General features: G+C 47.5%; 1 protein-coding gene across 1 annotated transcript in view; it reads left to right on the forward strand.

Annotated features, from left to right (window-relative positions):
- Positions 1–24,800, forward strand: part of P2RX7 (purinergic receptor P2X 7) — a 100,563-nt gene that overhangs the window by 30,402 nt on the left and 45,361 nt on the right. The window contains exon 3 of the mRNA XM_073585961.1: positions 15,136–15,207. Within this exon, the coding sequence (XP_073442062.1) occupies positions 15,136–15,207 (72 nt within the window). The remainder of the gene's footprint in view (positions 1–15,135; positions 15,208–24,800) is intronic.

Here is a 24,800-nt window from a genome sequence, read left to right on the forward strand (position 1 = left end):
GCACCCATACTGCTCAGAAACCAGTACCAGGCTCTCACGCAGGAAAACGATGAAGAAATACATCAGGATAAGACTTTGCCAACAAACAGCAACCTTGTACGCCTTCAGAGTCCTCCTGGATGGAGAAAGAAAAATGTTGTGAAGAAGAAACGGAGAGTGGTGGTCATGGGGGATTCCCTGTTGAGAGGAACAGAGGCCGCTATCTGCAGACCGGATATAACTTCAAGAGAAATGTGCTGTCTTCCAGGTGCAAAAATTAAAGATGTGTCTGACAGGATATCAGGACTCTTCAGACCTACAGATGACTACCCATTCCTGCTACTACATGTGGGGACAAATGACACCGCAAGAAACGACCTGGAAACCATCTGCAGAGACTTTGAAGACTTAGGCAAGAAAGTGAAAGAACTGGGAGCGCAGGTGGTCTTCTCTTCCATCCTCCCAGTGGATGGCCATGGAACAAGGAGGTGGAATAAGATTCTGCAGGTGAACAACTGGCTACGTCGATGGTGCCGTCAGCAACGATTTGGATTTCTGGATCACGGAGTGAACTACTTATACGATGGACTACTTGCTAGAGATGGGGTGCACCTTACGAAGACTGGAAAGCAGGTATTTGGAAGTCGCCTTGCTACACTTGTAAGGAGAGCTTTAAACTAGAACAACATGGGAAGGGAAGCAAAAGACCAGAAAAAGCCATACACCTGACAAATGCTACTGAGAACTCTGCTATTAGAAGTGGAAAGGAAGAACAAAGACGAAAGAATCTAATTAAAAAAAATATTGGAGAAAGAGAAACCAATCACAAACTAAAATGTTTCTATACTAATGCACAAAGCATGGGCAACAAACAAGGAGAATTGGAACTACTAACACAGGAAAAGAAATATGATGTCATTGGAATCACTGAAACTTGGTGGGACAATACACATGATTGGAATACAAGACTAGAAGGATACAACTTATTTGCAAGAAACAGACTTGATAAACGAGGAGGGGGTGTCGCATTGTATGTTAGAAATGCGTATATCTGCACAGAGATTGAAGCTTCAGAGACTGGGAGTTCTGTGGAAACTGTTTGGGTAAGAATACAAGGACAGAACAATGGAAAGGACACCATTGTAGGCATTTACTACAGGCCGCCTGTGCAAGCTGAAGATATGGATGAACTCTTTATGCATCAAATGGCCAAGTTCTCCAAAAAATTTGACATAGTTGTCATGGGAGATTTCAACTATCCAGACATTTGTTGGGAATCTCTCTCAGGCAAAACTAACAGGTCAAGGAAATTCTTATCCTCTCTTGCTGACAACTTTATCTTCCAAAAGGTAAAGGAGAAAACAAGGGGAACTGCTACCTTGGATCTAATCCTTATAAACAGGGAGGAAATGGTTGAGGAGGTAAAAGTGGCTGGGACCCTAGGAGGTAGCGACCATGCTATTTTAGAATTTTGGATAACTAGAGGCGGAAGACCTGTGAAGACTCAGACGTCAAGGTTAGATTTCAGAAAGGCAGATTTTAAGGGATTCAGAAAGAGAATTGGAGGGATCCAATGGCTGGATATCCTTAAAGACAAAAATGTCCAGGAAGGATGGGAAATCTTGAAAAATGAAATTCTCAAAGCACAGTTGTTAACAATTCCGAAAAGAGGGAAGAATAGGAAGCATTTAAGGAAACCAGGATGGATGAACACAGAACTTAAGCACATGCTAAAAAGGAAGCAAAAAATGTTTATAAAATGGAAAGATGGAGGCATATCTAAAGAAGAATATAATGCTGTCTGCAGAACCTGCAAGGCACAAATCAGATTATCTAAAGCTGAAAATGAATTGAGGCTTGCAAGAGATGTCAAAAGCAATAATAAAGGATTTTGGGGATATGTCAAAAGTAAAAGAAAAGTCAAAGATGCTATAGGATTTTTACAGGATGAAAATGAAATGATGAAATGGTAAGACAGGATGTTGAGAAGGCTGAACTTTTAAATTCCTATTTTGCATCTGTTTTCTCTCAGAAAGGAAATGTAACATCGACTGTTATTCACTGTCCTATTAAGGGAAAAGAAGAATCCAGGATATCTATAAACAGAAAGATAGTGAGGAAACACTTAGCTAACCTAAATGTATTCAAGTCTCCAGGTCCAGATGAATTACACCCCAGAGTACTGAAGGAGATAGCAGAAGAAATTTTTGAACCCCTCTCCATAATCTTTGAAAATTCTTGGAGAACAGGAGAAGTGCCAGAAGACCGGAGAAGAGCAAATGTTGTTCCTATCTTCAAAAAGGGGAAGAAGGTGGACCCAGGCAACTATAGGCCGGTGAGTCTGACTTCTATACCAGGAAAGATCTTTGAACAAATTATTAAACAACATGTATGTCAATACCTGGATAAGAATGAAGTGATTAAACAGAGTCAGCATGGGTTTGTAACTAATAAGTCATGTCAGACTAATTTAATTTCCTTCTATGATGGTATTACTGATTGGGTGGATCAAGGAAATGCTGTAGATATAGTATATCTTGACTTCAGCAAAGCATTTGACAAAGTCTCTCATACAATCCTTATTGAAAAAATGACTAAGTATGGAATGGACAAGGCAACTGTTAGGTGGATTCATAACTGGCTTAGTGATCGGACCCAAAGAGTGGTCGTAAATGGCTGCACATCCAGTTGGAAGAATGTCTCAAGTGGGGTACCACAGGGCTCTGTCCTGGGCCCTGTATTGTTCAACATCTTTATCAACGATTTAGATGAAGGAATTGAGGGTAAACTGATTAAATTTGCTGATGACACAAAGCTAGGAGGGATAGCTAATACTAGAGAAGAGAGAGAGAGGATTCAAAAAGATTTAAATAAACTGGAGAAGTGGGCAGCAACTAACAGAATGGTTTTTAACAGGGAGAAATGCAAAGTACTACATCTGGGCAATAAAAATGAAAAAAGCATATATAGAATGGGAGGAATAGGGTTAAGTGACAGCACATGTGAAAAAGACTTGGGTATACTAATAGATCACAGACTGAATATGAGTCAACAGTGTGATGCAGCAGCAAAAAAGGCAAATGCAATTCTAGGATGTATTAACAGAAGCATACAGTCTAGATCACGTGAAGTAATTATTTCCCTCTACTCCTCTTTGGTCAGACCTCATCTGGAATATTGTGTCCAATTTTGGGCACCACATTTTAAAAAAGACATCAACAAACTGGAGCAAGTTCAGAAAAGAGCGACCAGAATGGTGACCGGTCTGCAAACCCTGTCTTATGAGGAAAGGTTGCAGGATTTGGGAATGTTTAGTTTGCAAAAGAGAAGACTGAGAGGAGACTTAATAGCGGTCTACAAATATCTAAAGGGCTGTCACATTGTAGAAGGATCAACTTTATTCTCATTTGCACAAGGAAAGACTAGAAGCAATGGGATGAAGCTGAATGGGAGGAGACACAGATTAGATATTAGAAAAAACTTTTTGACAGTTAGAGTGATCAATGAGTGGAACAGGCTGCCACGAGAAGTGGTGAGTTCTCCTTCAATGGAAGTCTTCAAACAGAGGCTGGACAGACATCTAACTGGGATGATTTAGCGAATCCTGCTTTGAGCAGGGGGTTGGACCAGATGGCCCAGGAGGTCCCTTCCAACTCTACGATTCTATGATTCTATGAGTAACAAAATCCTACAAAGCATCCATCGGAATTGACAGCTGACACATGTTCAGTAGAGCAGGGAGCAGCCCAACCCCTGAAACAGACATCACTGATGCCCCTTCATTTCCGGGTGTGGCAGACTCTGCCCCATAATGAAAACTGTCTTGAGTATTCCAGCATGCATCATCACAAAAGAAGTAGTAAAGAAATAAAAAGTAGTTAGATAGCATAGTGAGAGGATAGGGAATTTCAAATTAAAGTATATTACTAAAAAAAGATCAGATTATGACATTATATAGCGATTTAGGATTAAAATAAAATTTAGTTTAGGACCACTCCTTTAAATCTACATAACTGAGAATCTAATCCTAGTGCTTAAAGGGAATCTGTGACCTGGTTTTTGCTACCCCAGCTGAGAGCAGCATAATGTAGGGCCAGCGACAGATTCCAGCAATATATCACTTATGTTACGCTACTGGTGACGGGAGCAAGAGTGGACCCACTGGACCATGATGTCGAACCCTCCCCGAGCGAGCGCACCAGGTGGACCGACCCCTATACAGGGACCGTTTGGGAGCAGGCTCAAGGAGTTCAAACGTCACGGCAGCCAGGACCAGGGATCGGCTCGATAGGGTGAGCAGCAGATGGGCAGTGGGGAACCTGGAGAGACGCCTGGGGTAACCAGGGTACAGGGAATGGAGAGAGTGTTGCTGACGGACGAAGGAGGACAGCGGGAACCAGGCGGAGGCAGGGGTACAGGGGACTGCAAAAGGAAAACACACAGAAGGGTTAGCAGAGAAACAGGCGGAAGGGACGCGGGAGGCGGAAGAGCGAGCTGGAGCAAGGGGTTAGCAGAAGCGAGCAGGGCCTGGACGCAGCGAGAACTAACTCGATAGTCAGGCGCTTCCCCTAAGGGAGAGCGGCCTGAAATACCTGGTGGTAGCTCCTGATTGGCCAGGCCGTGGGTCCGGGTCAGGTCACGCTGGCGGGTGTCCGTACTGCAGGGATGCGCGGTCTGACACCCTGGCGCGTGCGCAGAGGCACAGTGCGCGCGGCCGAGGGTAGAGGAGGCGCCGGGAAACCGCCCGCCGGAAAGGAGGAAGACCGGGGGCACGCGCTGGAGCAGAGAGGCAGGAGAAACCCAGGCCGGAAGTAGAAGTGGCGGCGGGGCCAGCGGTGAGTGCGGAGGCGGCAGTGGGACCAGTCGCGGTGGTGCTAACAGTACCCCTTCTCTTACACCCCCCTCTACTGTGTCTGGATAAAAACCTCTTAAGGATGCGTGGGGCATTGATGTTCTCTTGTGGCTCCCAGGATCTCTCCTCGGGACCGAAACCTCTCCAATCGATGAGAAAAAACGTTTTACCCCTTACCCTTTTCGAGGCCAAAATGTCTCACCTCAAAGACATCATCAGAACTGACAGGTGGAGGAGAAGAGTTCGGAGCCGGGTGGAAACGATTCAGGACAACTGGCTTAAGGAGAGAGACGTGGAAGGTGTTGGGAACTCGGAGCGAGGCAGGCAACTCCAACCGGTAGGACACGTTGTTGATGCGCTTCAGAATCTTGAAAGGCCCAATGTAGCGAGGTCCTAGCTTGTAGGACGGGAGCTTCAGCCTAATATACTTGGCCGAAAGCCAAACTTGTCCCGGGAGATAAGTCGGAGAGTCCAAACGTCTCTTGTCCGCGTGTCTCTTCATGCGCTCCCCGGACTTCTTGAGAGCTTCTTTAGTCTCGGACCAGACTTTGGAGAACTCTATGGCTAGGGAATCCGCTGCAGGCACACCGGAGGTAGCGGATATCGGTAGCAGAATACCTGGATGCATCCCAAACACCACAAAAAATGGAGATTTGGCAGAGGACTCGCTGGAATGATTATTGTAGGAGAATTCTGCCCAGGGGAGGAGATGGACCCAGTTATCTTGGTGAGCATTAGAGAACAGGCGTAAATATGATGCTAGCACCTGATTGACGCGTTCCACTTGCCCATTGGACTGAGGGTGGTATGCGGAAGAAAAGTCCAATTTGACCTCCAGAAGTTTACGTAAGGCTCTCCAAAATTGAAAGGAGAATTGTACACCGCGATCAGAGACAATATGCTGCGGGAAGCCGTGAAGGCGGAAGACATGCTGGATAAAAATCTTCGCCAACTCTGGAGCGGAGGGCAGTGCTGGAAGAGGAATAAAATGGGCCATCTTAGAGAAACGATTGACCGCTACCAGGATAGTCGTACATCCGGACGAGTTAGGCAAATCAATGACGAAATCCAAAGCTATATGTTGCCATGGAACCGAGGGGATCGGCAGAGGAAGCAGAAGACCGGAGGGTGGCCGTCTAGGAACCTTGACCTTGGCACAAGAGGAACAAGAAGCCGTGAAGTCAATCACATCTTGGCGCAGTGAAGGCCACCAATAAAAACAAGCAATGAGATCCAGTGTCTTTCTGACTCCGACATGCCCAGAAAGTTTAGAGGAATGTCCCAAATGCAGCACCTCTTTTCTGTCTGCCTCAGAAACGTAGGTCTTGCCTGGAGGAGTGATCAGTCTCACAGGAGCCACCATGATGATGTTGGCTGGATCGATGATGTGAGTCGGCTTCTCCACGAAATCAGGAGGCTGCAGTGACCGGGACAATGCATCAGCCTTGACGTTTTTAGGCCCGGGACGAAAACGCAGCTCAAAATCGAACCGGTCAAAAAGAGAGACCATCTGGCTTGCCGGGGGTTCAGTCTGTGGGCTGACTGGAGGTACGCTAGATTTTTGTGATCGGTAAAGATGGTAAACGGGTGGACTGACCCCTCCAGAAGATAGTGCCACTCCTCCAGTGCCAATTTTATGGCTAACAACTCGCGGTCCCCGATGGAGTAATTACACTCAGCAGGAGAGAAAGCCTTTGAGAAGAACCCACAGGTAACCAGTCGTCCGGACGGGGATTTCTGAGAGAGCACTGCACCTGCTCCCGTGGATGAGGCATGTACCTCCAAAATGAATGGCTTGTTAGTCTCGGGTCGGTGGAGCACAGGTGCTGTCGCAAAGGCTTGTTTCAAACTGGAAAAGGCCTCTACAGCCTCTGGAGGCCAGAGCGAGGAGTTGGTACCCTTGCGAGTAAGACTGGAAATGGGTTTGATGAGAGATGAAAAATGTGGCACAAATTGAGGATAGTAATTGGCGAAGCCGAGGAACCGTTGAATCGCCTTGACCCCCACCGGACGGGGCCATTGAAGAATTACCGACAATTTTTCAGGATCCATTTCCAGCCCAGAATCTGAAACAATGTAGCCCAAGAAGGGCAATGAAGAATGCTCAAAGCGACACTTCTCAAGCTTCGCGTAGAGGTGATTCTCCCGCAGACACTGTAGTACCTGACGAACACTCCTCCTGTGGGACGCTAGATCCGGGGAAAAAATAAGGATGTCGTCTAGATACACGACCACGCAGGAGTACAGCAGGTCTCGAAAGATGTCATTAACGAACTCCTGAAACACCGCGGGAGCATTGCAGAGGCCGAAGGGCATAACATGGTATTCATAATGCCCATCCCGGGTGTTAAAAGCAGTCTTCCATTCGTCGCCGGAGCGGATGCGGACGAGATTATAGGCTCCGCATAGGTCCAACTTCGAGAAGACGCAGGCTCCACATAAGCGGTCGAAGAGTTCAGGAATGAGAGGCAAGGGATATTTATTTTTTATCGTAATGTTGTTTAGTCCCCGGAAATCAATGCAAGGACGGAGCGAACCGTCCTTCTTTTTCACAAAGAAGGACCCGGCACCGGCAGGAGAAGAAGACTTCTGCATGAACCCTCTGGCTAAATTATCAAAAATGTACTCAGACATGGCCGTAGTCTCAGCTGGAGACAAGGGATAAATTCGGCCCCTGGGCGGAGTGGTCCCGGGTCGTAGATCAATAGGACAATCATACGGCCGATGCGGGGGAAGTGTCTCTGCCTCCTTCTTATCGAACACGTCAGAAAACGACCAGTATGCGGCAGGTAAGCCCGCAGGACCCGAGGAGACTGGAGGGGGAGCGACAGGAAGGACGGGCCCTAGGCACCTCTCTTGACAAGGATGCCCCCAGCGGAGGACTTCACCGGAATGCCAATCCAAAACGGGTTCATGTGTCCTAAGCCAGGGAAGACCAAGAAGCAGAGCGTGGGACAGGTTGGGTAGGACGTAGAATGCGATCAGCTCATGGTGCAAGGCCCCGACTTGCAGACGCACCTCCTCCTTAACCAAGGACACAGATACTTGCAAAGGTCTCCCATCAACAGAGGCGATAACACATGGAGTCTTCAGAGTAATCACGGGAATCTGGTACTTTTTCACCTCCTTCAACCGGTTGAAGTTCCCCGCCGCGCCCGAGTCCACATAGGCCACCTCCGAACCACGTCTCCGACCAAATACCAGCTGTACAGAAAGAGTAAGGGGATGAGAGGAGTGAGACACACCTAGGACGGCCTCTCTTACCTGGCCTAGGTGGAGGAGTTTCCCGGTCTCTCCGACAAGAACGCAGGAAGTGAGACTCGCTGCCACAATACAGGCACAAGCCCTCCGTCAATCTCTCCCTCCGGCGCTGTTCTGCCAACTTGACCCGATCTACTTGCATCGGCTCTGGCGCCGGACTGGAGGATGACCCAACAGGACGTGGACTGGATGGCCTGTGAAGAGAAGAATAAGGTCTAAGCGGCCTCCTCTCCCTAGCGGCCTCGCGGGCGCGTTCCTGGAACCGGAGGTCAATCCGTGTGGCCAAAGAAATGAGATCCTCCAAGGTAGCCGGGGTGTCCGTACTGCAGGGATGCGCGGTCTGACACCCTGGCGCGTGCGCAGAGGCACAGTGCGCGCTGCCGAGGTTAGAGGAGGAGCGCGCCGGGAAGCCGCCCGCCGGAAAGGAGGAAGACCGGGGGCACGCGCTGGAGCAGAGAGGCAGGAGAAACCCAGGCCGGAAGCAGAAGCGGCGGCGGGGCCAGCGGTGAGTGCAGAGGCGGCAGTGGGACCAGTCGCGGTGGTGCTAACAACTTACCCTATATACTCGTGTATAAGCCGAGATTTTCAGCCTATTTTTTTGGGCTGAAAGTCCCACTCTCGGCTTATACGCGAGTCATATGGCGGGGGAGCGGGAGTGTCAGAGATCATACTCGCCTCTCCTGGCACTTCTCTGCAGCCTCTGCTTCTTCCTCTGCCGTCTGCTTACTGCATTCAGCGGTCACGTGGTACTGCTCATTAAACTCATGAATATGCGCATATTTATTAGTTTAATGAGCGGTACCACGTGACCATCTGAATGCAGGAAGCAGACGGCAGAGGAGAAGCAGGGGCTGCAGAGAAGTGCCAGGAGAGGTGAGTAGGATGGGGCAGAGTAAGATTCACCTGTCCCCGTTCCAAGCCGTGCACCGCTGTGTCTCACTGTCTCTGGGTCCTCCTGCTTTGACTCCAGAGGGCACGCCCTCTGCTGTCAATGCAGAGAGCCGGGAGACAGAGCGGTGGATGGCAATGGAACAGGGACAGGTGAATATCGCCGGTGCTGGGGGCTCAGGACACCGGCACCTGGCCCCCCAGCGACGGAGAGGTGAGTATGTCATTTTTTTTTATTGCAGCAGCATATAAGGGGTATATATGGGGCAGCATTAACCCTTGTGCAGCAGCATATGAGGGATATTTATGGGGCAGCATTAACCCTTGTGCAGCCACATATGGAGGGTATTTATGGAGCATCTTATGGGGCAGCATTAACCCTTGTGCAGCAGCATATGGGGGGTATTTATGGAGCATCTTATGGAGCAGCATTAACCCTTGTGCAGCATATTATGGGGGTATTTATTGGGCATCTTCTTGGGCCAGCATTAACCCTTGTGCAGCAGCATATGGGGGGGTAATCTATGGAGCATCTTCTTGGACCACCATTTAACCCTAGGCTTATACGCGAGTCAAAAGTTTTCCCAGTTTTTTTGTGGCAAAATTAGGGGGGTCGGCTTATACACAAGTATATACGGTACTTTACTTGGATGCTGCAGATCTACCATGCTCCGAATGCTCAGCTCTGTATACAGTGGGTACGGAAAGTATTCAGACCCCTTTAGATTTTTCACTCTTTGTTTCATTGCAGCCATTTGGTAAATTCAAAAAAGTTCATTTATTTCTCATTAATGTACACTCTGCACCCCATCTTGACTGAAAAAAAACAAATGTAGACCTTTTTGCAAATTTATTAAAAAAGAAAAACTGAAATATTACATGGTCATAAGTATTCAGACCCTTTGCTCAGACACTCATATTTAAGTCACATGCTGTCCATTTCCTTGTGATCCTCCTTGAGATGGTTCTACTCCTTCATTGAAGTCCAGCTGTGTTAAACTGATAGGACTTGATGTGTAAAGCCACACACCTGTCTATATAAGACCTCACAGCTCACAGTGCATGTCAGACCAAATGAGAATCATGAGGTCAAAGGACCTGGCCAAGGAGCTCAGAGACAGAATTGTGTCTCCTGCTGAGAAAACAAGGATTTTATAAAAACTACACTAAGCAGCCCAGTAAGTGACACATCGCTGGAATCATGGCCTCTGCCCCTACTCTATGCTGCTCTCAGATTAGATGACAAAAACCTCTTGACAGATTTCCCTTATTGCCTGTTTCATTAGTTGGATGTTGCAGAATTTGTAACGAGTACACATACCCACAGTAAAATGTGTGCAGTTTTTTTACGTAATTGACATAGCTGGCAACATGCACACAGGAATAAGGGCCAAGTTCCTGCATTATTAGAAAGGTCCATGTGAAAGAGCTCTTTGTCTTGTTAGGCTGTTTGAATATTTATGATGCTGTCCATTGGTAAAGCCTGTTGCATCCTCATGCAGCCATCCTTTCTTCACTTCTAACACTGCTATAACACTAGTCCAGGTCCTGATTGTCCCTCTACTCAATTGCGGTAATCTATATTTAGCTGCGTTTTTCACAGTTTGTGGCGCAGATGCAATGGTTTTGTCGCTGTTCTCGAAATACGATTCAAATACATAGTAACATAGTAACATAGTTATTAAGGTTGAAGGGAGACTTTAAGTCCATCTAGTTCAACCCATATCCTATCCTAACTTGCGCTAACATGTTGATCCAGAGGAAGGCAAAAAAAAAACCATGTGGCAAACAGTAAGCTTCACATTGGGGAAAAAAATTCCTTCCCGACTCCACATACGGCAATCAGACTAGCTCCCTGGATCAACGCAATATTAAGGAGACTAGTGTATATACCCTGTAATATTATACTTTTCAAGAAAGGCATCCAGTCCCTTCTTAAATTTTAGTAGGGAATCACTCATTACAACATCATATGGCAGAGAGTTCCATAGTCTCACTGCTCTTACAGTAAAGAATCCGCGTCTGTGAGTATGCTTAAACCTTCTTTCCTCCAGACGTGGAGGATGCCCCCTTGTCCCCGTCACAGGTCTAAGATTAAAAAGATCATTAGAAAGGTCTTGGTATTGTCTCCGCATATATTTATATATTGTAATAAGATCACCCCTAAGCCTTCGATTTTCCAAACTAAATAACCCCAAGTGTAATAACCTGTCTTGGTATTGCAGACCCCCTAGTTCCCTAATAACCTTGGTCGCTCTTCTCTGCACCCGCTCCAGATTGGCATTGTTTTTGCAGCAACTTCAGAGCAATCAATGCATTTTTGATGTTATATCGAATATTGAAGCAAAAAATATTTTTTGCTGTAAACTTTGAAAATTGCAAGAAAAAGCTGCAATGTAGCCTAAAATATGAGCACAGCCTATTGGGATTGGTTCACATGTTGCAGTCATATCATGGTCAAGGTGTGCCCAAAACAGAATACCAGAGACTAGATGATTGAAGGGATTGTCCGGTGTAAAACAACAAGCAGTCGCTCTATATGTCGCTCTATGTATCACTCTATGTGTCACTCTGTCATTCTGTGTCGCTCTATGTGTCATTAGTTGCTCTATGTGTCGCTCTATGTGTCACTAGTTGCTCCATGTGTCGCTCTGAGTGTCGCTTTATGTGTCGCTATGTGTGTTGCTCTGTGTGTTGTTCTATTATTATTATTTATTGATATAGCGCCATTAATTCCATGGTGGTGTACATGAGAAGGGGGGGTTACATACAAAATTATAGATATCGTTAACAGTAAACAAATTTACAATGACAGACTGGTGCAGAGCAGAGAGGACCCTGTTCTTGCGGACTTACATTCTATGGGATAGTGGGGAAGAGACAGAAGGTCGGGGGTGCAGCAGCTCTGGTGGTGATGAGGCGGCAGCTCGGGCGGTGGTGAGGCGGCAGAATGGTTATTGCAGGCTGTAAGCTTTCCTGAAGAGATGGGTTTTCAGCTTCCGTCTGAAGGACCCGAGGGTGATAGATAACCAGAAGTGTTGAGGCATGGAGTTCCAGAGGATGGGGGATATTCAGGAGAAATCTTGGAGGCGGTTGTGTGAGGAACGAATAAAGGCCCCTTTACATTTAGCGATGCACCAGCGATCCAACCCGGTCAGGATCGCTGGTGCATCGCTAAATGATCGCTAGTGAGCTGTCACACAGGCAGAGCTCACAGCGGTGTAGCGACGCAGCAGCGCACGATACTCACCTTTCACACACAGCGATCCTGACGTCCTCCCGCCCGCGTCCACGCGTCGCTCGTCGGCGCCAGCAGGAAGCGCCCGACGAGAAATGGAGCCGGACATTCTCGCGCGATCAGCGATGGACAGCAGGGGAGCCGGTCGGAGGTAAGTATCACACATAGCGATATCGCTAGCGATATCGCTATAACGTCACAAAATCGGTGACGTTATAGTGATATCGCTATGTGTAAAACCCCCTTAAGTGTGGAGGAGAGTAGGAAGTCTTGGGAGGAACGAAGATTACATGAGGGAAGATATTGGGAGATTAGGTCAGAGATATAGGGAGGGGACAGGTTGTGGATGGCTTTGTAGGTCAGTGTTAACAGTGTCAGTGTACTACAATATTATTTTGTATTGTACTAGGTCAGTGTTAGTAGTTTGAACTGGATTCGTTGGGGAATTGGGAGCCAGTGGAGGTATTTGCAGAGGAGAGAGGTGGATTAGTCAGGCAGCAGAGTTGAGGCCAGACTAGAGTGGTGCAAGAGAGTTAGCAGGGAGGCCACAGAGGAGAGTGTTGCAGTAGTCAAGGCGGGAGATGATGAGGGCATGTACAAGAGTTTTAGTAGATTGAGGACTGAGGAAGGGACTGATTCTAGAAATATTTTTGCGTTGGAGTCGTCAGGAGATGGCAAGAGTTTGGACTTGTGGTTTGAAGGACAGGGCAGAGTCGAGAGTTACTTTAAGGCAGTGGATTTCAGGTGCGGGAGAGCGCGCGATGCCGTTTACTATAATAGATAGATTGGGTAGGGAAGATACGTGAGATGGAGGAAAGATAATGAGTTCAGTTTTGTCTACATTGAGCTTTAGAAAGCGAGAGGTGAAAAATTAGGATATGGCTGATTGACACTCTGGGATTCAGGACAGCAGAGGTGACATCTGGGCCAGAGAGGTAGATCTGAGTGTCGTCCGCATACAAGTGGTACTGGAAGCCATGGGACTTGATGAGTTGTCCTAGGCCAAGGGTGTAGATGGAAAAAAGAAGGGGCCCCAGGACAGATCCTTGGGGGACTCTAACAGAGAGGGCGGGATGAGGAGGTAGTGTGGGAGTGGGAAACGCTGTGTCATTAGTTGCTCCATGTGTCGCTACGTGTGTCACTATGTGTCACTCCATGTGTCGCTCTGTGTGCCACTCTGTGTCGCTCTGTGTGTTGCGCTGAGTGTCGCTCTGTGTTACTCTGTGTCGCTCCATGTGTCACGCTGAGTGTCGCTCTGTGTTGCTCTATGTGTCGCTCCATGTGTCATTAGTTGCTCCATGTGTCGCTCCATGTGTCGCTTTATGTGTCGCTCCGCGTGCCACTCTGTGTTGCTCCATGTGTCACGCTGAGTGTCGCTCTGTGTTGCTCTATGTGTCGCTCCATGTGTCATTAGTTGCTCCATGTGTCGCTCCATGTGTCGCTTTATGTGTCGCTCCGCGTACCACTCTGTGTTGCTCCGTGTGTCACGCTGAGTGTTGCTCTGTGTTGCTCCATGTGTCATTAGTTGCTCCATGTGTCGCTCCATGTGCCACTCTGTGTCGCTCCGTGTGTTGCACTGAGTGTTGCTCTGTGTTGCTCCATGTGTCGCTCCGTGTGTTGCACTGAGTGTTGCTCTGTGTTGCTCCATGTGTCGCTCCATGTGTCGCTTTATGTGTCGCTCCATGTGTCATTAGTTGCTCCATGTGTCGCTCCATGTGCCACTCTGTGTTGCTCCATGTGTCGCTCCATGTGTCATTAGTTGCTCCATGTGTCGCTCCATGTGCCACTCTGTGTTGCTCCATGTGTCGCTCCATGTGTCATTAGTTGCTCCATGTGTCGCTCCGTGTGTTGCACTGAGTGTTGCTCTGTGTTGCTCCATGTGTCATTAGTTGCTCCATGTGTTGCTCCATGTGCCACTCTGTGTTGCTCCATGTGTCGCTCCATGTGTCTCTCTATGTGACTGTAGACTTGTAAACCCTCACATTGTGTTCGCTATGAGGATTCTCCGGGAAATGGTGTGGTTTTTTCCTGCTGTTTTTCCCATGTAGAACTTGAAAAACCAGGAAAAAACACATTAGAAATAGAAAAAAGGCCACCAGCATGATTGGAAAACAAAGTAAATAAGAATACTTGAATATCATAGCATAGTATACAAAAAAATGTGTGTGTGTATAAGGCCTTAGGGTATGTTCATTGTATGAAGCGGCTTTGCACATTTCAGACGGATTCTGGACTGAATGTTTTTGTAAAAAAAATAAATAGTATATTGTTACATTTCAGCTAAATTGCTAAAGGTCTAAGCCTCATTCAGGCGTCCATGATTTTTCATGTGCATAAAAGCATGGACTTTTGTCCATCAGTGTTTTGAATCCAGCTTTCATCAGTGTTTGGTCAGTGTGTCCGTTATCACCATCAGTGTTACATCAGTGATTTTTCACTGATAAAAAAGAACTGCAATGCTTCTCCTATCCATCATAATGTTAACACAGATGGCACAAGGATGCTGTGATTTTCACAGACCCATAGACTTGTATGGGTAGTTTTGATCTGTGATTTGGGTAAAAAATTGACAAATTTCCAGGGTTTTTCACAGACCACTCGGTTCACAAAAAACAATGGGTATGAACAACCGCTTAAACTATAATGGGTAGTTGTTCTATGTGTGAAGAAGATGGATAGAAGATTATGTGACTCAGATGTCTGAATGAGGCCGTCGGCTTTACATGTCCGTGTATCCCGGTGTGAGTACAGACTATGGTATATGGAATGACCACAGTTCTGACCAGAATTCAACAGCTTATTTTATGCTCATGAAAAATTGAAATATTACATTGACACCCATCTCACATTGACAAATATGGTAAATTATGCAATAAATTACTTTATTAGTTGGAGATTATTATTATTTTTTTTACAGGATGGTTCATCATTTTTTGTAGTAACCAATGTTGTAAAAACTGAAAATCAAAAAGAAAGCCTTTGTGCAGAGGTAAGTTTATGTTAATACTTCCACCTATTTGGCTTAGGTGCTATTTTCTTAGAAAATGGGAAATTAGTTCTGTATCTGCTGATTGTATAGACTGTCGTTTATTAGAATCTGTTTGAAAATTTAGAATTTAAAACGTTGTTGCTTTATTGTAGCATTATCTCGCTTCCTCATTGCTTTCTATGGGTCAAAAACACTAAAAACTCTGAAAGAATAAACATGCTGCAGACTGAAAAAAAAAACAAGCATGTGCATGAGAGTTCTGAAATCTCATAGCTTTTGCAAATCAGCTTTTAATTTCCATTAAAGAGGCAGTAGAAAATAACCAATTCAAAAATGCTGCATGTGAATATACCCTAAGATGCACTGTGCACTTCAAACAATTTGTCATCTTTTCAGTATGTTCAGGCTCAATGTACAATACCACTCTGGTCCTGCAATGGTTTGCCTGCTAGCAATTGTTTTTCGTAAATATAATACACTTTTTATGTATTTTATGTTTACATTATTTACCATATTTTTCGGACTATAAGACGCACCTAGATTTTAGAGGAGGAAAATAGAAAAAAAATTGAAGCAAACAATGTGGTCAGTTCTGTACTAATATCTCCTATCCTGGTATATATATATCTCCCCAGTCCAGGTATACATGGCCCCCTCATCCCAATCCTGGTATGCATGGCCCCCTCATCCATATCCTGGTAGACATGGCCCCCTCATCCATATCTTGGTAGACATGGCCCCACTCATCCCTATGCTGGTAGACATGGCCCCCCTCATCCCAATGCTGGTAGGCATGGTCCCCCTCATCCCAATCCTGGTATGCATGGTCCCCCTCATCCCAATCCTGGTATGCATGGTCCCCATCATCCCAATCCTGGTATGCATGGCCCCCTCATCCCTGTCCTGGTAGGCATGGCCCCCCTCATCCCAATCCTGGTAGACATGGCCCCCTCATCCCTATGCTGGTAGGCAGGGCCCCCTCATCCCAATCCTGGTATGCATGGCCCCCCTCATCCCTGTCCTGGTAGGCATGGTCCTCCTCATCCCTATCCTGGTATGCATGGCCCCCTCATCCCTATCCTGGTAGGCATGGTTCCCTTCATCCCTATCCTGGTATTCAGGGCCCCCATCTACAACTTGGTATGCTTGGCCCCCATCAGAAAAAAACAAAAACTTACACGGTTCTACTTACCTTCCTGCACTCCCTCGTTGCTTTCTTTTCCGATGCCAACAGATGATTTATGCTTGTAAGCAGCACATGGCAGTGACATCATATGCTGCCTACAAGCAGAGGACAGCTGCCGGAATACTCACTGCTACCCACGCTGGGACTATGGGCGTGTGGAGCAGTGAATATTCACTGATCTTAAATAGCGAGCACAGTGTTAGCCACAGCCGCTGGATTCCTGCAGCTGCTGGGCATTCACTTGTGCCCGCTACTAAAGGGAATGAACTGACACAGTGAATATTCATTCTCTTTAATAGCGGTCACATGTGATTGCCGGCTGCTCCTGTGCCCGCTAATAAAGATCAATGAATATTCATTGGTCTCCACATCTATGGGAGTGGAGAGCAGTGAATATTCATTCCCTTAAGTAGCGAGCACACTTGAAAGCCCTGTAGTTGCAGGAATCCGGCGGCTGCGACAAACAGCGAGTCCGCTATTAAAGAGAAATGAATATTCACTGCTCTCCACTCCCATGGTGGAAAAAAGTGCATCTTATAGTTGGTAAAATACGATATGTATTTATTTATTTTTCACACTTGATATAATTAATATCTATTTACAGGATTGAGGGTCCAAAGTCCCCTAAGTAAGGCCTCATTCATAAGTCGTTGTTTAAATACGTTTGTGAACATATGATCCCGGTGTCATCAGTGTTCTGCATCAGTGTGTCATATGTGTATCCGTTATTACTAGAGTTGAGCGAAACGGGTCGAAAAAATTCAAAAGTCACCGACTTTTGGCAAAGTCGGGTTTCATGAAACGAAACCCGACCCTAGGATGAGGTCGGCCACGAGGTCGGCGTCTTACGCGCCAAAGTCGCGTTTCAAAAGTTTGTTTTGCGCTCTTTTTCAGCCAATCAGGATCCACGGACACTGTGGGCAACGTGATGACATAGGCACGGGTCACCACCATCTTTCAGAAGGGCATGCAAGTGATTGGCTTGCTTTGGTGGGCGTCACAGGGGGTATAAATGGGCGTGCACGCCGACTGCCATCTTACTTCTGCCGATCTTAGTATAGGGAGAGGTTGCTGCTGATTCTGTAGGGAGAGCGTTAGGCAGGGAAGAAGACAAAAAAACTGCTTCTGCTGCTAGCGATTTGGCCTGCACAACACACCAGTCAGTGTGTGTGCAGTGCAAGGGGAGGCTATATAGTGGTGTATCAGTGGTGTTGGTTGTTGGGCTGCCTTCTAAGGCTTCCTGACATTCCTGCATTGCTGTTTACCCACTGCTCCGCAAACTGCTTTTTTAAAAGCAATCCAATCTCCCTTATCCTCTAGTCACTTTTGTCACAGCTGTGCCATCGAGCCTGTCACATAGCGCTCAGATATTCATTGGGCCTCACACAATCCAAAAGTGTCCAGTGTCCAAAAGTGTGTGCAGAGATTCAAAATCTCCCTTATCCTCTAGTCACTTTGGTCACAGCTGTGCCATCGAGCCTGTCACATAGCGCTCAGATATCAGTGGGCCTCACACAATCCAAAAGTGTCCAGTGTCCAAAAGTGTGTGCAGAGATTCAAAATCTCCCTTATCCTCTAGTCACTTTGGTCACAGCTGTGCCATCGAGCCTGTCACATAGCGCTCAGATATCAGTGGGCCTCACACAATCCAAAAGTGTCCATCCAGTGTCCAAAATTGTGTGCAGAGATTCAAAATCTCCCTTATCCTCTAGTCACTTTGGTCACAGCTGTGCCATCGAGCCTGTCACATAGCGCTCAGATATTCATTGGGCCTCACACAATCCAAAAGTGTCCAGTGTCCAAAAGTGTGTGCAGAGATTCAAAATGTCCCTTATCCTCAAGTCACTTTGGTCACAGCTGTGCCATCGAGCCTGTCACATAGCGCTCAGATATTCATTGGGCCTCACACAATCCGAAAGTGTCCAGTGTCCAAAAGTGTGTGCAGAGATTCAAAATCTCCCTTATCCTCTAGTCACTTTGGTCACAGCTGTGCCATCGAGCCTGTCACATAGCGCTCAGATATCAGTGGGCCTCACACAATCCAAAAGGGTCCAGTGTCCAAAAGTGTGTGCAGAGATTCAAAATCTCCCTTATCCTCTAGTCACTTTGGTCACAGCTGTGCCATCGAGCCTGTCACATAGCGCTCAGATATCAGTGGGCCTCACACAATCCAAAAGTGTCCATCCAGTGTCCAAAATTATGTGCAGAGATTCAAAATCTCCCTTATCCTCTAGTCACTTTGGTCACAGCTGTGCCATCGAGCCTGTCACATAGCGCTCAGATATTCATTGGGCCTCACACAATCCAAAAGTGTCCAGTGTCCAAAAGTGTGTGCAGAGATTCAAAATCTCCCTTATCCTCTAGTCACTTTGGTCACAGCTGTGCCATCGAGCCTGTCACATAGCGGTCAGATATCAGTGGGCCTCACACAATCCAAAAGTGTCCAGTGTCCAAAAGTGTGTGCAGAGATTCAAAATCTCCCTTATCCTCTAGTCACTTTTGTCACAGCTGTGCCATCGAGCCTGTCACATAGCGCTCAGATATTCATTGGGCCTCACACAATCCAAAAGTGTCCAGTGTCCAAAAGTGTGTGCAGAGATTCAAAATCTCCCTTATCCTCTAGTCACTTTGGTCACAGCTGTGCCATCGAGCCTGTCACATAGCGCTCAGATATCAGTGGGCCTCACACAATCCAAAAGTGTCCAGTGTCCAAAAGTGTGTGCAGAGATTCAAAATCTCCCTTATCCTCTAGTCACTTTTGTCACAGCTGTGCCATCGAGCCTGTCACATAGCGCTCAGATATTCATTGGGCCTCACACAATCCAAAAGTGTCCAGTGTCCAAAAGTGTGTGCAGAGATTCAAAATCTCCCTTATCCTCTAGTCACTTTGGTCACAGCTGTGCCATCGAGCCTGTCACATATCGCTCAGATATCAGTGGGCCTCACACAATCCAAAAGTGTCCAGTGTCCAAAAGTGTGTGCAGAGATTCAAAATCTCCCTTATCCTCTAGTCACTTTGGTCACAGCTGTGCCATTGAGCCTTTCACATAGCGCTCAGATATCAGTGGGCCTCACACAATCCAAAAGTGTCCAGTGTCCAAAAGTGTGTGCAGAGATTCAAAATCTCCCTTATCCTCTAGTCACTTTGGTCACAGCTGTGCCATCGAGCCTGTCACATAGCGCTCAGATATTCATTGGGCCTCACACAATCCAAAAGTGTCCAGTGTCCAAAAGTGTGTGCAGAGATTCAAAATCTCCCTTATCCTCTAGTCACTTTGGTCACAGCTGTGCCATCGAGCCTGTCACATAGCGCTCAGATATCAGTGGGCCTCACACAATCCAAAAGTGTACATCCAGTGTCCAAAAGTGTGTGCAGAGATTCAAAATCTCCCTTATCCTCTAGTCACTTTGGTCACAGCTGTGCCATCGAGCCTGTCACATAGCGCTCAGATATCAGTGGGCCTCACACAATCCAAAAGTGTACATCCAGTGTCCAAAAGTGTGTGCAGAGATTCAAAATCTCCCTTATCCTCTAGTCACTTTGGTCACAGCTGTGCCATTGAGCCTGTCACATAGCGCTCAGGTATTCATTGGGCCTCACACAATCCAAAAGTGTCCAGTGTCCAAAAGTGTGTGCAGAGATTCAAAATCTCCCTTATCCTCTAGTCACTTTGGTCACAGCTGTGCCATCGAGCCTGTCACATAGCGCTCAGATATCAGTGGGCCTCACACAATCCAAAAGTGTCCAGTGTCCACAAGTGTCTGCAGAAATTCAAAATCTCCCCTGTCCTATAGACACCTTGTACCTTGTTTTACATTACTATATAGTTTGTTGGATTTTGTCTACATTTCTACCAAAAATGAGGAAGGCTGGTGGAAGAGGCCGTGGAATTGGGCGGGGGTTGGCAGCTGGTAATGATGGTGTTGGTGGTGGATCTGATGGTAGTGGCAAGAGCAAAATAGGACCGAATGCAGGAGGTGCTGACCCTGCGTCATCGTCTGGCTACATAAGGCCTCGAACGCTTAGTTTTCTAGGAGTTGGCAAACCGCTTTTAAAGCCAGAGCATCAGGAAAAAGTTTTGTCTTACATTGCTGACTCAGCCTCCAGCTCTATCGCCTCCTCTTCTTCAGTTGTAAAAAGTAAAAGCACTGAGTCGTCATTGGAGGCTCATGTTCATGAACCACACCTTTCCTTGTGTCCTTCACCCCAACCAAGATTGAAGGATGACGCAGGCCATACTATAGATTACTCCATGGAGCTGTTTTCACATACCATGCCTGGATTATCAAGTGAAATGGTGAATTACCCAGGCCAAGATGAATCTGACATGGAGTGCACTGATGCACAGCCGCTGATGGATGATTCTGCTGGTACATTCACTCAGAGCACTACATTGTCCTCGCAGTGTACAGAGCCAGATTCTGACCCTGATGAGACTCAGGTGCCCCTTCCCGCACACTATACCACCATACACGGTGACACAGAGGAAGGTGCACATGACATAGAAGAGGAGGTGATGGATGACCCAGTTGTTGACCCAGATTGGCATCCATTGGGGGAAGAGGGTGCTGCTTCCAATAGCTCAGATGAGGAGCATCCACAGCAGACATCGACATCGCAACAGCTGTTATCTGGCAGGCCCGGCGCACTCCAAAGACAGGTTCCAAACATCAAAAGAGTTGCTGGACAGCTTGTCCAGAGGGTCAAAAGATCACAGCGTGCTAGGCCGCAAAATGTCTGCCAAAGTAGGAAGAGTGCAGTGTGGCACTTTTTTGACCAAAATCCTCATGATCAGGCCAAGGTTATCTGTAAGAAGTGCGCAAAGACCTTTAGCCGAGGGAAAAATCTGAAAAATTTGAATACCAGTTGCATGCTTAGACATTTAACCAGCATGCACTTGCAAGCGTGGACACAACACCAAACCTCAAGTGCCACATGTGCAACTGATCACAACGAAGGTAGTCAGCAACGCTACATTGTTTCCCCCACTGTGTCGTTGCAAGACCACAGCAGTCAGGGAATCCCACTGTTATATCAACGAAAGACTGATTCTAGGCCATCAGAAAGAACACCAACTCCATCACCATCATCAACTCTCTCTCAGTCCGCCCTGTCCACCGCTACTTCCACCATATGCAGCTCTCAAGTCCAGCTCACCCTCCCAGACACTATGAGTAGGTCAAGAAAGTACTCAGTCTCTCATCCGCGTACACTGGGTTTGAACGCCCACATTGCCAAACTAATCTCGTTTGAGATGATGCCCTTTTCGGTTCGTGGAAAGCACAGCTTTCTGCGAACTCATGGCCTATGCAGTACCACGCTATGACCTACCCAGTCGCCACTTCTTCTCTCGCAAAGCCATCCCAGCCCTCCACCATCATGTGAAAGACCGCATTATCCATGCACTCAAGCAGTCAGTGAGCGGAAAGGTGCACCTCACAACTGATGCATGGTCCAGTCGGCATGGCCAGGGCCGTTACGTGTCCATCGCTGCGCACTGGGTTAATGTGGTGGATGCAGGGTCCACAGGGGACAGCGGTGGTGGGACAGTGCTGCCTAGCCCACGGTATAGGAAACAGTTGGCTGTAGGCGTTCGACCCTCCTCCTCCTCCTCCTCCTCCTCCTCCAGAAGCGAAAGCTCGTCCACAGAGCGCAGTCGTATGAGCACTCCATCTGCAGCTGCCACTGTTGCACACGATGTGTCCCCCTATCGAGCAGCTAGTGGAAAGCGTCAGCAGGCTGTGTTGCAGATGATGTGTTTGGGCGACAGACACACCGCCGAGGTGCTGGCCGAGTACTTGAAGCGACAAACTGAGTCATGGCTGGGCAGTGTACATCTTGAGGCAGGCAAGGTAGTTAGTGATAACGGCCGTAATTTTGTGGCAGCCATAGCCCTTTCAAAACTCAGCCACATACCTTGCTTGGCTCACACCTTGAACCTGGTGGTGCAGTGCTTCCTCAAAAATTATCCGGAGTTAACAGCCCTGCTCCAGAAGGTGCGAAGACTGTGCGCGCACATCCGCCGGTCGCCTGTACACTCCGTTCGTATGCAGAAGCTGCAGCGATTGCTCCACCTTCCCAACCACCGCCTCATTATCGACATTGCAACAAGGTGGAACTCCACCCTGCACATGGTGGAGCGGCTGTGCGAGCAGAGGCAGGCCATAATGCATTTGTGGGAGGATACACGGCCAGGCACTTTGAGAGCAGACATGGAGTTGACAGGTGTGCAGTGGTCGAAGCTGAAAGACCTTTGTAAAGTCCTTCAGTGTTTTGAGGAATGCACACGGCTGGTAAGCGCAGACGACGCCATCCTAAGCATGAGCATCCCACTTATGCGTCTGCTCATGCAAACTTTGACACACCTTAAGGAGCAGGCGTCTGCAGCCAATGTTGATGAGGAGGAAGAGGAGGAGGGAATCCTTGATGACATTCAGCCATTGTCTGCTCAGGGACCTCTCCTGGACGAGGTGGAGGAAGAAGAGGAGGAGGAGGATGATGATGGGGATGATTACTTAGGGGAGGAGGATGCATCTCGTGGGGCAAGTGAAAATTTTGGCGTGGCAAGGTCTGGTACAGGGTTTGTGCGTGACTGGAGGGATGTGGATTTGCCAGAAAGTGCTCCTCCACCCAGCACTCGCAGTGCATCATTGACACCGGGAACATTGGCCCACATGTCAGATTATGCCTTGCGGATCCTAAAAAGGGACCCCCGCATTGCCAAAATGATGAACGATGACGACTACTGGTTGGCCAGCATCCTGGATCCACGCTATAAAGGCAAATTACAAAACATCATGCCACAGGAGAACCTTGACCTAATATTGGCTAATAAACAAGCAACTCTGGTAAATCGGTTGCTTGAGGCATTCCCAGCACACAGCAGCGGTGATGGTTCTCACACGAGCCGTACGGGCCGGGGGCAGCTTGGCAGAGGTGTTCGTGGTGCACACAGCAGAAGTGGCGTTGGAGACAGGGGTTTCATGACAATGTTGTGGACTGATTTTTCAAATACCGCTCACACAACTGGTAATACTGCATCGATGGAAAGTGACAGGAGACAGCAGTTGTCAACTATGATTACAAACTACTTTTCCTCCCATATCGATGTTCTCCCACACAGGTCATTCCCCTTTGACTATTGGGCCGCTAAACTGGACACCTGGCCTGAATTGGCCCAATATGCCTTACAGGAGCTCGCTTGCCCAGCTGCAAGTGTGCTATCGGAAAGAGTCTTCAGTGCAGCTGGATCAATCCTGACAGAAAAAAGGACCCGTCTGTCAACCCAAAATGTGGATGATCTAACCTTCATTAAAATGAACCACGCATGGGTTTCCAAGGATTTTGTCCCACCTTCCCCTGATGACACATAGGGTGACAGAAAAATGGCTTGCTTTGGTCCACCTCTTCCTGGTACTTCACCTATTTCGCCTTTTGCATCAGCTGAATGTCCAACATCAACATATGCCACTTTCTAAAACTCCCTAACTGTGCTGCCTCCCCCCCCATGGCCGGGGTCACCACCTAGCGCACGACACCGTGCGAGTGCCGTTGCCCTGGACAGGTGGGTAGGCCGACTCTTGGGCGCGGGCACTGGCACAGGGTCCCTCATAGTGCAATCAAGTGTCTCTGACGGTGGTGGTGCACACCCGCCGTCAGACACACCACTGTACTATGAGGCCCAGTGCCAGTACCGACGCCCACGAGTGGGCCCCCCTTGCTTGGGCAGGGCCCCAGCATTTGCAATCTTTACCTCTCCCTGCTCCTCCGCTGTGTAATCTGGGCCATCAAATCCATACTGTGCCTGACACCGTCTGAGCCTGCCTCCTGAGACATATATTTTGAATGTGTACGCTATCCATACATGTTATCCGGGGATACGGTACCCTTTCTAACCTTTGTGCAATCACGTGCAATCCATACTGGGCCTAACACCGTCTGAGCCTGCCTCCTGAGACATATATTTTGAATGTGTACGCTATCCATACATGTTATCTGGGGATACGGTACCCTTTCTAACCTTTGTGCAATCACGTGCAATCCATACTGGGCCTAACACCATCTGAGCCTGCCTCCTGAGACATATATTTTGAATGTGTACGCTATCCATACATGTTATCTGGGGATACGGTACCCTTTGTAACCTTTGTGCAATCACGTGCAATCCATACTGGGCCTAACACCGTCTGAGCCTGCCTCCTGAGACATATATTTTGAATGTGTACGCTATCCATACATGTTATCTGGGGATACGGTACCCTTTCTAACCTTTGTGCAATCACGTGCAATCCATACTGGGCCTAACACCGTCTGAGCCTGCCTCCTGAGACATATATTTTGAATGTGTACGCTATCCATACATGTTATCTGGGGATACGGTACCCTTTCTAACATTTGTGCAATCAC

Source organism: Dendrobates tinctorius, unplaced genomic scaffold (genome assembly GCF_039654945.1).
Source record: "Dendrobates tinctorius isolate UK_male_01 unplaced genomic scaffold, ASM3965494v1 ptg000090l, whole genome shotgun sequence".
Lineage (NCBI taxonomy): Eukaryota > Metazoa > Chordata > Amphibia > Anura > Dendrobatidae > Dendrobates > Dendrobates tinctorius.